The 14,276-nt window shown below is 38.8% G+C and overlaps 1 protein-coding gene across 3 annotated transcripts in view; it reads right to left on the reverse strand.

Moving 5' to 3' along the window:
- cnot3b (CCR4-NOT transcription complex, subunit 3b) overlaps window positions 1–14,276 on the reverse strand; it is a 44,458-nt gene that overhangs the window by 17,011 nt on the left and 13,171 nt on the right. For 2 of the 3 annotated variants that reach the window (XM_019350923.2, XM_005457561.4), the window contains exons 3-8: window positions 14,012–14,079; window positions 11,935–12,009; window positions 9,181–9,270; window positions 6,392–6,520; window positions 4,672–4,767; window positions 159–287 (exon numbers count right to left, since the gene is read on the reverse strand). In XM_019350923.2, the coding sequence (XP_019206468.1) occupies window positions 159–287; window positions 4,672–4,767; window positions 6,392–6,520; window positions 9,181–9,270; window positions 11,935–12,009; window positions 14,012–14,079 (587 nt within the window). Of the gene's footprint in view, window positions 1–158; window positions 288–4,671; window positions 4,768–6,391; window positions 6,521–9,180; window positions 9,271–9,525; window positions 9,666–11,934; window positions 12,010–14,011; window positions 14,080–14,276 lie in introns of those variants that run through there. The other variant, XM_005457562.4, reaches the window with a different exon arrangement.

Raw genomic sequence — 14,276 nt, forward strand, 5'->3', positions numbered from 1 at the left:
AAGTTCGGCACACTGACTTAGAATAAGTTATTTCTGCAAGTAACACCCGAAGAAGATCTTGTAGAGATAAATTGTGCCTTTGTACAAACATTAAGTTGCTGATTTTATGTTTAAAACTGAGAAAAGGACAGAAAACACCAATCACTCAAGCCTCTGACCTTGATCTTCCTGATGGCTTCCACCTGCACAGAGTCGTTGTCCAGCATCCTCAATATCGTCTCCAGCATCCGGATGTGGTACCGATGCCTCTCAATGAATTTCTTCAGCTCCTCGATCCGGTCCTGCTTCTGTACAACCAGAAATAGGCGAGGGGAGAAGAAGAAAAAAAACAAAACAGCAATGTAAGTAATGTAAGGGAGGCAACACAGACCCACAATCAAACTGCTTTTTAATTTACTGAAGTCCAAACAATCATCATCTCTCTTTGTTATGAAAATCTCTTAACATGTTAGAGCATGCAAATTCTACATAATTTATTTAATGTTGGACTAAAAGAAAAGAAAGTCCAAATGTATATGTACCATTTTTGAAAAAAAAAAAAAAATGTCAGGGAAAAAAAAAAAAAAAAATCATGTTGCATATTTAAAAATTAAAACAAAAAAAGCATACAGGAGTCGGAGCATTTGACAGCTATAAGGCTGTGCGAGCGTAACGTGCTGCTACATGTGCACTTTATGGCTTAATGCATCATATAGGCTAGCTCACGCATAACTGCACCTCTTACTTCAATATTTAATATTTCTAAAGCCTCATACATATTCTGGAGCTCTCAGCCATGTATTGTGTTTTTGTCCAGAGGTAAGTTCAGATAAAACTAACACACCCAGATACCTCTGAGGAATAAAAGAGTGCACGAGCAAGCTGGGCTGATGTGATTATAACAACACAGCAGCTGTTAAAACAGGCGGTTAGGACTCTTATGGAAATGTTTGGTGTGGCTGCTGGTGCAGGCAGCCAAGTGTGGCATGTTAATGTTTCACCTTAGTGCATATAAATGCTGCACCAGAACATGTCAGGAGCATGAACAAGCCTCCAACATACACCTGAACTCTTTGGCCTCCTGTGCCACAGCTACAGTTGTGGTCAGAAGTTTACATGTACTTAGAAGTATGAATTTAATGATCTTTGCACTGTTCCAGGGTGGAATCATGGTGCAGCAATGAGTTTAAAAAACAATCGGCTGCACAAGTTCATGTTTCTCTAATCCACACAGGCTCAAAAATATGAAGGATTTGTTTGACAGCACTTACTGCATTGAGCAATACTCAGAAGGGGAAAATCCAAAACTACTCCATGACATTCATGTCCATGATGAGCATGCAGACCACAAGTATAATTAAGAAATGGTCCAAGCCTGGTCCCCCCCATACAAGTTTATTTGGCTCTAACATTAATTAAAAAAAAAATTCTCTTCTAATTTTTTTTGTTGCTGCGGATCCCAATAAAGAGTCAAAATATAACGTATTGTAATGGTGATCTAAAAAATAAAAAAAACAAAAATAAGTTGTGAGTTTTGTATGAATCCTTCTGTCCAGCTACAGCAGTCTGCAGCAAATGTTACTCAAACAGGGGAAAAAGTGCATTTGTTCCAGACTATTTTCAATTGCAGATTGAAACACATTTGGTGCTCTAGTAAGTATTTGGGGCAGCAGAACAAAATAAAGAGTGTGTGTGTGTGTGTGTGTGTGTGTGTGTGTGTGTGTCTGATGTTAATGCAGCAGTGTGTATCGGAGCACTCGTGTTGTTAATAGTTTCTGGACAACAAAAGAGCTGGAAGAACACAACACCCTCACAGTGAGAGAGGAAAAAAACATCACCAGAGGTATCCTGTAAATTATAAAATAAAAAACATGTTAAAATTTTAGTCACGAGCTTCTTTCATCCAAAAAGAACAATAAGAAATATTTATACTGCCGGTACTTCCTCTTTGTGCAGAGTAGCCTGAAATGTTTCTGAGCCTGCTGCTTGAGCACATACTGCCAAAACACTTAAACCCAGAATGACGAAGAAACGAGGATGATTTAAAAAAAAAAAAGAAAAAAAAAATGCAGATGCAGATCTCTGGCTTCTATTGCTCTTCCCTTTCAGGGGTCCAAATCCTGCAGTCTGATTCCTGCACTGTGCCTCTGATGTTCAGACCAGTTTAACTCAACTTAGAAATCTTATGTGATAACTTGGTAAGATGAAATGCTCAGGCAGTTCAAACTAAAACTGTCTTTATTGCCAATAGTATTTAGGTATTATTATAGATCATGTGGGAAACTCGAGGCCTAGAAATCAAATTTGCAGTTTTAACCTGGCATGGAAACCAATTAAGGTTATGAAAAACTGCAGAGTCAGTTTTTGAATTGGGCTTTATGTGCATACTGTCGTCACACTAGCAGGATGAGTCTAGGGTGGAAATTTAAATCTTCTGTAATGACTAAACGGGGATATTCAGGCCACTGCCTTTAAGAAATGTGTCAAGAACAAAATTAAAGACTATCTGGTTTAAACATAAGTTGTCCTTCTCCAGATTTTGACTTATAATAAATAAAATATTACAAAGAAAACACTTTGTCCAAAATGAAATTTGAATCTGCTCTTTATACCACAAGAAGCTGCCTACTATTGTGCCTTATTACTAGCTGGACATGGCCACGGTTTTCTGTATTCTGTGTTATACGCTGCTGTTAAGTGGCCATCCACAGACGTATAGGTTGACACGTTTGTCCACAGATGTTCTCACTGGTTGATTCTTCTCAGCCACTAAATCTTTTTATTGGGAATTTATCTTTACCTGAGAATTAAATATACATATATAGATAAATAAACATTCACTGGCCAATTTGTCGGTACACGGGTTCATATCTAATCAGCCAATCACATGGCAACAACTCAATGCCTTTAGACATGTAAACAAGGTCCAGATGACCTGCTGAAGTGCAAAGCAAGCATCAGAATGGGGAAGAGAGGTGATTTAAGTGACTTTTGATATAGCATGGATGTTGGTGGCAAACGGCTGGTCTGAATATTTCAGAAGACGCTGCTCTGCAGGGATTTACCCACATGACTATTTACAGATAATGGTTTGAAAATGCCTCATTGACACCAGAGGTCAGAGGACACTGCTTCAAGGTGACAGGAAGTTAACGGAAACTCAAATAACCACTCGTTACAACCAAGGTATGCAGTAGAGGATCTCTGAATCCACAATTCCTCCAACTTTAAAGCAGATGGGCTTCAGCAGCAGAGGAACTCACCAGGTGCCTCTCCTGTGAGTTAAGAACAGGAAACACTACAGTGCACACAGCCTCACCAAAATAGGTGTTCCTCCATCTGACGCGTCTCAATTTCTGCTGGAATATTTGGACAGTAAGGGTCAGAGTTTGGCGTAAACGACATGAAAGCACAGATCCATCCTGCGTTGTGTCAACAGTTCATGATGGTGGTGTAATGGCGGGGGGCTGTTTTCTTGGCACACTTTGTAGTGTTAAATGGTTTAAACACTAAAGTCAGTGTATTGCTGCTGACTGTGTCGATTCCTTTACGACTACAGCGTGCCAGTCTCCTGATGGCCTCTTCCAGCAGGATAACACGCCATTTCACAAAGTTCAAATCATCTCAAACTGATTTTCTGAACATGTCACTGTCCTCAGATGGCCTCCAATCACCAGATCTCAATCCAATGGAGCTCCCTTCTGGGATGTGGTGGAACGGCAGATTTATATCGAGGATCTGCAGCCAACAAACCTGCAGCAACTGTGTGACGCAGTGAATATTTGAATCTATGCCACGAAGAATTAGGGCAGTTCTGAAGGCAAAAGAAGGTCCAGTTCAGTATTAGCAAGGCCCTATTAAAGTGGCCAGCGCAACATGTCCTAATAGGGGTCAACTTTGTGGCCTATAAACGTAAGATTTAACGAACCCCTCTTTATCGCTGCACACACTTTGTAATTTTGTTTTTTTGTTATTCATCCTTCTTGCATCTTGAACATTTAAAAATCAAAGTACAAAGCACAACAGTAAGAGACCCTGTGTGAAGATTTTTATACCAAAAGAAACTTTAAGGCTTAAACTTTTTGATCTGAAAACCAGAATCTTACAGCAGCAATACAGTGCAACACTAACTCTGAAGATCTCTGCAGAGAGAGACGGTCCTACGCTTTTGGCCAGCTAAACTAACCGCACAAGATACAGATAAAAATAAACTCCTCTGGGTCTCATTTATGAAACGTCCACAGCGAAAAATTCATGCTCACAACTAAATGTGAGGCTAACAAAGTCGGCTGCAAACACTTTCTGTGACATAACAAAAGTATTTTCTTCAGCATGAGCGATAAACTCAAACGTGGAATCTCAAAGTTTTCATGCTTTTTTCAATATCTGCACTGTGTCATCCAGAGGTTTCTCTATAAATGAGATCCCTGAAGAGGACTTTAAACGAAAGCCAAAAGAAAGAAGTCAGGAGAGTTGCCCTTGTCTGGACAGAGACAGAAGATGAATGGAGGACACACTATCTGACCTCTGTAGCAGAGAGGGAGATAAAGGCTGCAAGGCTAAGGCCGGCTGACCGAGCGATCTGTGTCAGCTGTAAACAGACGAGGGAGAGGGCTGAGAGAAAAAGAACCTCGACAGAGGCGAGTAGAGAAGAAAATAATGAATGAATCAGAGATGAGAGCACACACTGACCTCCTTGTCTCCTTTCTTTTTTCTCGTCTGGACTGAGAGAGACTCCACTTCGCTCTCAAACTGGTCCACCTGCATGTTCAGAGTGTCTATCGTATTCTGAGCAAGAAAAGACATTAAAAGTTAACAACATGGCAGAGATGTGACGAAACTCAGCTGGTTATTAGACCTTTAACTAGATAGGCTCTTTAAGTAATTTATCACTAAAATCTTTAAATATTTGCTGCCATTGTAAACCTTGCATGACATTAAAAATCAACTCTTTGGCGTTTGGAATTATCGGCTTTTTAATAGTGGAAAAATGTGACTGACTTTCGCTCGCTTATTAAGTAGGTTTGGATAAGTTTAAAAAAAAAAATGCACTCAGGCTTAACATGTAAAAAACACCAAGTATTAAACTAAAAAGCCTCATTCTGCTGTTAAGATTACAAAAGGCAAAACAAAAGCAGGAAGTCATTCAGTGTTTAGTCTACAAAATGTGTCGTGCAGCACAAGTTTTTCCATAATGGAGGAATTTTTTGGCAGCCACACCTGAAAATGAGCCACAGCCAGAGCTGAAGGATTTCCCAAGCATGTACTAAAATTAAATTAACCATGTTTATTCAATTATATTTCATTTATTCAATCAAAATAGATATTTTTGTTCATAAAATGCACAGAAACAATTTAAAAAGATTTCTGTGAACACAAAACAAAGACAAAAAACCAACACACACTGGTGGACACCGTCTTTTTCCTCAGCCTCCTAGTAGATCTACCTACGGTCTCAATTTCAAACTCCTGCATCTCGTTCTTGAGTTACCGCATTTACAAACTTGGGTCCACACTGCCCGCCCACCCGGCAGGGTGACAACAATACCCCCAACTGTGTTTGACAGCTGAGGGGTAAAAAAATAAAAATAAAAAAAAAATAAAATAAAGGCAACATTGATTCACTGCCTTTATTATAGATGGGCTAATATACATACATACATACATACATGTTTAGTCCCACCATTCTGAGACTTGGGGAAACCACCATTAAGTTTAAGATGAATGAATAAATAAATAAACAAGTTCATCATTTGTTGAGCCAATAAATGCCAAAGAGTTGATTTAAAAAAACAAAAACACACCCATCAAATTTTTACATTTTCATCCTGACAAATACGATAAATTATCAATCAACTATGTGATTCACTGTTTTCACAGCTCTGCTCAAAATCAGCATTTTTACTCTGATGATCAGAATGACGACACATTTTATAGAGCGCCAAACAAGTACGGTCATGTTTAGAAATGACTGTCGGTAAATGGGAGTCTGTTTTCGTCGAAAGCCGAGACGGCGTTTTGTTTTAATTTTGGTTTTAGTTCCACCTAATCTCACTTTCAGTTCCAGGTTTCATTGCAAAAGAAAATTAAAAACAATTCAAGCAGAAAACTTCCTCATGAGAGAGCCGACCTGTGACACATGAACTGAGCTTCTGACTCAAATTAGTTTCTGCTTTTGAGAATAAAAACAGATTTCACCACAGCGTGATTCGACTCGCCTGTTCTGCTTCACAGCAGTGGTTAAATTAAATGGGTGATTAGACTTACAGGATTAGAAAGTACTTCTCTACACAAATTAATGTGACGCTTGACAGCATTTAGATGACACTAATCTGGAAGAAATACTACTCTTCCTGTCACAAACGAACCATTTCCCGTCTTTCGTACGACAACATGTGATTATGAAGCTCACCGTTAGCCACGTGCCGACCTCCTCCTTCTCCCTCTGGGCTGGGTCCACCTTCTGTGCCAGACCGAGCCCTTCTTTAGAGTATGCTTTCGTCTTGGTTTCTCTTTCCACTATCTTGAATCGCTCCATTTGCTGCAAGCAAACAAAGAAACAGAAATAAGAAGCTGATAAACTTCAGTTTTTGGGGACATAATGATCTAATTGTTCCCCTTTAGTTAAACATTCCTCCAACTTCAGTTAGATTTTACTTGATTATCGTAAAAATGGTTTAAATGCAGAAAACAAAATCCTAAGAATTCAGATTTAAGACATTTAGAACAATACAAAAATCTGCCAAGCCATCATATTATCACATAAATGTGGAGTCGAGTTAACCTTCGGCCCTAATTTTGTTTATCTTTTGTGTTTTAAGTTAAGGTTAACTCAGGCAAATCATTTACGAAAATGAGGTGACTAAACAGATATGAAATGGCACTGATGCATTCAGCACTCAGTCTGTATACAAAATGTCATGCAGCTAACATAGAGCACAAAACTGCAGTGACTCAGTCAGACCAGCCATGAGCTAAAGAAACGCCTGCAAGTCCAGATGCAGGGCAAAGTGAGTGCAGATAAAACATGTGAAGCAGAGCAGTGACAGGTGCTGACTATTAGAGGAAAACACTTTGACTGTGCCACACTACAGAGATGAGACAACCTGTGGATAGATTTATGCACGTGGAGTAATGTGGTTCTCTTTTGTTTCATTTCACAACTTCATATGGACACTGTGCCTGAACAAATGGAAATAAATGGAGCTCCGGAACTTTAAACCAGTTTAAATACATGATCATTTGAACTAGACATGAATATTTCATTTGTAAATGTGAATTATTGTTGCTACTCATATATCGACACCCCTAATATAAACCAAAGGTTTGTTCTTATAATTTGTTGAACCCTTTTTCAGGGTTTAGAGTAATCCTCTATAAAAATGCAGGGTTCATAATATTTGAAACACCTGTCATTATAAAGCAGCCCAGTTCACCAGACCACCACAACAGTGAACACCATCTAAAACAAAACAAAACAAAAAAAAATGGCATTACAGTTGTGCCTAATAAAGTGACCACTGAGTGTGTAGAACTGCAGAAAATTTCATTTATTCCACTGATTTCTTAAATAACCTGAACACCATCAAAAGCGTCGCTTTAATAAATGTAGTTCTTGAACTCAAAGAGCTCTTGAACGCCTCTCAGAGGCTCATAAATAGGACATATTGTCTGTGACTGAATGTTGTTAAAGTCTCTTCTCTGCCTGCAGCGGTTTCAACACCAACCCTGCATTCAAGGCTCTAAACTGCAAGTTCATCTTGGTCACATTTCTGTGTAAACACCCGGTAAGTTGTGAATGATCTTTTGCTGTTGAGGCAACATGTTTCTAACAAGCTCCCTCCGCTTCCTGCAGGACTGTAATTTCAGGTCAACCAACAAAACCGCAGGAAAACTCGAAGAACGCCTCAAAGGGATCTCTGCCGAGTTGCAGAGGTCCCTCATTGTGCAGGCAGGTGGCTCACATTCAGTCCATCTCAAAGCCCTCATCAAAGGCTCACGTGGCTCCGAGGCCTGGAGGACAGGTGTTAGATAGCCGAGCAGATGAAAATGGGCGCAGCTCTTTAATCTGAGCCAGTAATCTAGGGAATTATTTTGGCAACACATTCACACCGTTTCTGTTTGTTGTTGAGCTTCTAAAGGCGGCACTGTCTGTGTGCATTTAAAGGTATACAGCTATAAAAAAAAAAAAAAGGTACATTTAAGACCTTTTCAAAACTATTTTAAACAGAAATATAAGACAGAAAAAAGAAAGGAAAAAGAAACCTCAAGGTCAGCTGGCATTGTAAACACTTGAAGGCAATGACTTATGAAAAAAACAAAAATCACTAAACTCAAACCATTTGCAACTTTCCATTTCCACAAACTAACAGGCGATCTGCTATCCGGCAAAACTTTCCTTATCTTCTTCAGTTACAGCCACTGTACTGCAAACAATAAACGGATACTCTGTCAGGACTCAGCCTCGGGGAATTCTGTTTCTGGACATTGTCCCTTTTTTTTTTTTTAAAGACACAAGTTTTAAGCACCCCGTGACAGCAGCAGCTTCCTCCAGCAGGAAGACGCAAAAACTGATCAAAGTCAATTACAAACTCGCTGATCCCAATCTGACAGGGATACACCACAAGCCTGATCTACAGAGACCATCTTGTGACTTACTGGACCCAAAGGATCCATTTCTAAAGAGCTGGTGCAGATTGTGGCATGCGCTGATTTGTCCTCAATGAGAACTTCAAGCAGCATTATTCAGCATGTTTCTCACTAAAGACTGATATCTGTGATTAGGTTATAGGAAGTGGTCATTTCTTCTCCATCCATCTTATAGAAGGATACAAATTTACTGACAGAGCTGGAAAAATATAAAAAAGTAAAAATAACTGACAACAATTAACTGTTTTCTTTAATCCACCCCCAAAAATGTAAATGGGTAAAAATATCAAGATCAACATTAATTAAAAACATGCACTGTTTTTTTCATTAGCTCCTACTTGTAAATATTACTGGGACCAAATATTAGTGGATAATTGCAGGTAAATGGCTCCATAAAAACCACTAACCTTACACAACTTTTAATTATTTGAAATCTTTTAAAACTGGTTTATCTGACTTTTTTTTCCAGATTTCAAAACAAATAGTCCTCCAGAGTGTAAACAGGCCCTGGAGGACGTGTCATAATGACCTTCATCCTCAGTTCCTACTTACCGTTTCTATGAGTTTGCGGTTTTCTACTAGCTGCCTTTTGTCTTTGATCTCGTTTGATGCCACCCACGTCTTGATCTGGTCTCGAAGACGCTGAGGGACCAGAAGAAGAAGGAAAAAGAGGGGGGGACATAGCAGGAGAGGAGGGAGAAAGAGACAGAGAGAGAGACACAGACACATCAGTGAACTCTGCGATAGGAGCGCAGCCTCCTCTCCAGCAGTCATGGGTGTTGAACATGATGTCTGCATGCAGCAAACAGGCTTGGCGTGAAGTTTGGTCCTCATGACAACACTGAACATTTCAGGCTGAGCGAGATGATATTTAATACTACGCACAAACACACACACCTTTATGTGTGGCAGGTTAAATGATTCAAGTCAGCAAACATCTCAGCCTTCACAGTCCATTTTCAGAGACGTCAGGTTAAGATCAGCAGCTTCTGTCTCACCTGCTCACTGCTGATTGGCCACAAATTAGAGCCCACTCACACCTGGTGCTAAAAGGAGTCAGGATCTGAGTAACGATAGCCCCGCCTTAAACTGAGTGTGACTTCACAGAAATCACAAAAAAAGAAAAGAAAATCAACTCAATCATTTCCAGAGGCCTGTCTCTCTAGAAAACATGTGGAAAGGTCACAATGCTGTTATCTAATTTTAAAAGATAATTCTACTTTACTTCTATCTGCTGTTTTTTTTCCCCATTATTGTGGCAGTTGCAGCCCTATCAGTCATGCAAAGTTAGAAACAAGGATATCAGGGTAACAAGTCCAAGCTGAATCATTTTTTTACAAAAATCCCTTGAAAACGTGAGTCTGACTGAAAATAAAAAGAGAAATGAGCTGTCCTGCATTGAAAATAGCCACCTGAACATTGGTGCCATCTAATAATGATCTCCTCCTTTCAAGAAATCTATACAAAGAAAGTGGAGAGAGCAAAGGAAGTATGGCCCACAGAGTGACAACAAGAGGATGAACTACACTGATTGATTAATTAATTATAATCCAGAACAAGTGAAAACAGGAGGATAATCCAGTGTGCTCTTTTGATTTTTAAGCTGTCTGTGTGCAACTGACAAACTTGAAAGCATGACGAAGCGAGGAGAAGAAACAAGAGAACTACTCTGCACATACGAAACCAGACTGAAGAGGCCAAAAGAGCAAAAAGGTTCCAGCCAATTAGTTATTGGATGTCTGTTTATGGTCACTTATTGTTATGGTAAAACAGTCATTGCTAAATGTGACTGAGATGCTCTTGGTGCTTTAACCTGTGTTCTTGTCTTCATGCTGGAAATGAAGCACATTTCACAGAGTTGCATTTTCCTACTTTCAGCGCCGAGAATAGAAAGTGAACAACATCTTTTTCATGTCAAGGCCCAATAAACTCTGCTAACAGTTTACACTAAATATGAGAAATTCCATTGGAACAAAACAGGTTGTGGTGTGTCGCTAAGTGTGAACTGAGGATTTGAAGAGGAGAGAATTGTTACTTTCAGATTTGATTTTCTCAGTGTGCATAAAATGCTTACACAGCTTTCTCCACGCCTCCAGAAGTTATTTGAAGTTTCTGTGATTCCATTTTTTTGTTGCACATTTTAGCAGCATTACAGAACTTTAACATTACCCCGGTCTGCTTAAAATACACCTCGTTAATCAGTTATCAATAAAGGGAGGGTCCGCGTGGGTAATCGTATCAGTGGTCCAACCCTTTTGCACCATTTTGATTCCGTGATGTCAAAACTTGTGATGATCTGTGGGCGGTTCAGAAAGCAGAGTTGGTTGCAGAGGTGGAGGAGTTTCAGTGGAGGAGTCTCTTGCTCCTGCAAACGTGGTGCTGATTACAGGATGCATGATAATAAAAGCTATGAAAAAAACAACTCTAATCAGGCTCAAGTGTTTTCTGCCGGCGCCTGATGTGTTTTGAGTTGTTACAGTTTTGGGTGTATTCCCAGCTTCTTCATTCAGTAATGTCACTGAACCTGTGAATTCAACTCAAGTTAAAGGTTTGCTGACCCAGGAAGGCAAACATCTACGTCACTATGTCACTTTTGCTCATTTAACCTGAGAGAAAATCCAGTGTTTCAGTGCATTTTTAATAACCGAATGGCTGTTTTCCTGATTTAAATTTGCAGACTTAAGAGACACTGTCCTGTTGATTCAAAAGATATATTGATTTGTGTCATAATATAGACTACGGTGAAGATTAATGGGCCAGATCTTTCCAGAACCACCATTTAACAAATCTCAGGAGGTCTGGGAGGATTGACCAGATGAAAAACCTCCTTAAATACCAACTTCCTATAATCCAGCAGCAGTTTGGTGACAATCTGTGGATCTTCCAGCATGTTGTAGCACCATGACTCTAAGCAAAAGTGATAACTTGCTTTCAGATCATCAAATTAACATTTCAGACCCACTGCCAGAAGACTCCACAGATTTTACAGCTTTTGGTCAAACTGTAGGTGAAAAACCTCTAGAAAAAAAAAGATGGTTGTTTCCAGGAAATCTGTTTAACCTTCTGGTGACGCCTTGTATGCTGGAGGGGTTTTATTGTTTGTTTCAACACAACAATAATATGTCTGTCTTTTAAAGGAGTTTGCTTTTTGACTTCTCTGACTTTTTAAACTTTGGAATCATTTAAAATCAGACACACATCTACCCTTAAGTTATACTGATTTAATCAGCTTTGTGGGAGCCCAGAACACCTCAACCAACCCGTCAGTGGAAAAACTTTTATTTTCTGGTTTCCTTTTTTCCTTACCTGTAGCTTTTTAATCTCTTTCTTGAGGTCTGCTTCATATTTCTCCTTCTGGTTTGTGTTGGCTGCATTGTGAAGCTGCAAAGGAAAAAGAGAAAGAGGGTCAAAGCTGAAGCGCAGCAGTACACGGGTTTCAAAATGTATGATACTAAAAATCATCCAGTCTGTGGAAAGCTTTACAGCCTGCAAATAAAGCATGTGATCATACTCTTAAAATCAGAATTATGATGTTGGTAATTAGATTAGTGCTACTAACTGATTACATTTGTTTCAATAGCAAAAACAACATGATTAAGTGGGAAAAAAACATAAACCTAAGAACTAAATGGGTAATAAAGTGAGACATAAAACTAACAAAGGTCATCCAAATAAACATGAGTATTTATGAAGAACACAAGCTTCTGGAAGGTCATAAGGAAACGCAGCAACTGCCAGCAGCACAATAAAAAGTGGATGTAATGAAGGGAAAAAGGGCAACTGGGATCTTTGTTAACTTATGCGCTAATGACTTTGTGCCTCTTTATTAGCAAAGCCGATGTTCACTGTGGGCCTGTGAGCTGCTGTGCGCTCTGGGCAAAGCATCGTTTTAATAACAGCTGTATTCACTTTGTTTATTATAAGTATCATGAGTATTGGACATCCTGTTGTGGTAATGGCAGCATTTATTAACTACTAAGGTTAATAAATGCAGGAGTCTGATGAAACTAATGCAGCACAGAAACATTAGCAACAAATAGCCTGAGAGGGAGAAAGTCTATCAGTTGCCCGAATGATAACAGATGGAACAAACAGTCAATAATAATTGATCACTTGGTTGGCAGAGAATCTGTGAACAATAATTTAACGATTAATATAATTTTAAGACCTTTTTATAAACATGCTTCTTGAATTCTTCTTTAAAACTGCCAACAGAATATTGTCAGGATTTACTGATTGCGGACTTCAAGTGGAGAATTTTCATTTTTTCTCCTGTATTTTAAACACCACTGGTTGAAGACTTTCTAATATTAGACATTTCTTGTTTTTTATACCTTTGTAGACTACGCAAAATAAACAAATTCAGTAAATATGTATTAGAACTTGAAATCGTCTTACCCCAGATATAAATTAATATGATGCATGCATGTTTTTAAATAGGCACTGATAGGTAACAGAATATAATTTAGAACCTTTTGGGGTAACTTCGAAAGTGTCCTCACACAGTCTGTCCAACCATATCAGCTTTAACTGTAGCATATGTTGGTCATGTGGGTTAAGCTAAAGGGTTTGTAAAATATAGTTCTTTAAAAAAGGATGAACATATTATTTTCTTTTTACTGTATTTTCAATATAACAATACATTCTTGGTATGTATGCACATATACAAATATCGGCAGATCTGTTGGCGTCTCTCTTAACTGCCTATGAAACTGTGTTTGAGACAAAAATCCAGGTTCTCAGATTCTAGTGGTAACATCTGAAGCTGTGTAACTTAGAAATGCACGTTGCTAACCTGCTGATACCTTAGCACACCACCTCTCATTCAAATATGGTCACACATGCTTCAAGAACCAGCATGGCAGCATCCAACATGCTATAGCGAAAGCTTCCAAATGCAGAGTACCAAACTAGTAGGTGATGTCACAGTTGTGGGTAATATATATTTATATTAGATACAGTCTATGACTTGCAATAATATCAGCCTTCTTTTTTAAGTGGCAACTCAATTTACAGACAAAGTTATAACAGTTAAGTTTTTTAATGTGTCTTACTGGCATAATGTTAATGTTAACCATTTCATCGCTGTAAGTAAACTAAATTAAATATCATTTGGTGCTTTCCAGTCGTTAGATTTTCACTTTAGCTCCTCTTCATTTGAAAGTAAGGCATGAACTCCTCGTCTCCTCATGCAAACCTCCACATACACTCTGCTGTGCTGTGGGAGCCGCCAGACAATCACTGTGCCACAACACCAATTGATTGCAGCATTAAAATGCAATTATCCCTCTCATCCTCATCATGACTCCATTGCAGGATATCTTTGAGTCTAAATTAAAAAACAGAAAGTTGCAGTCCCAATAACAAGATGATCATTTCTTACCTTTTGCCAAATATCCTCAAACTGCTCCACTCCCTCCGCTACTTTTTTCAGACATCGATCTATTTCACCTGGAGGAGACAAAAAAAGAGCAAAAAGTTAATATAAAGCATGTCAGACATGTATCTCAGGTCTAATTCAAAGAAGCTGTATAAGCAGGTCAAAGCCAAAAAACATGATTTCTTCATCAAAGTCATTTCATAAGAGGTGGGAAGAACAGCTCAAAAGCACAAGTATAAATAATAATGGATTCATCACGTCAGAGCAT

This window comes from Oreochromis niloticus, linkage group LG22, assembly GCF_001858045.2.
Source record: "Oreochromis niloticus isolate F11D_XX linkage group LG22, O_niloticus_UMD_NMBU, whole genome shotgun sequence".
NCBI lineage: Eukaryota > Metazoa > Chordata > Actinopteri > Cichliformes > Cichlidae > Oreochromis > Oreochromis niloticus.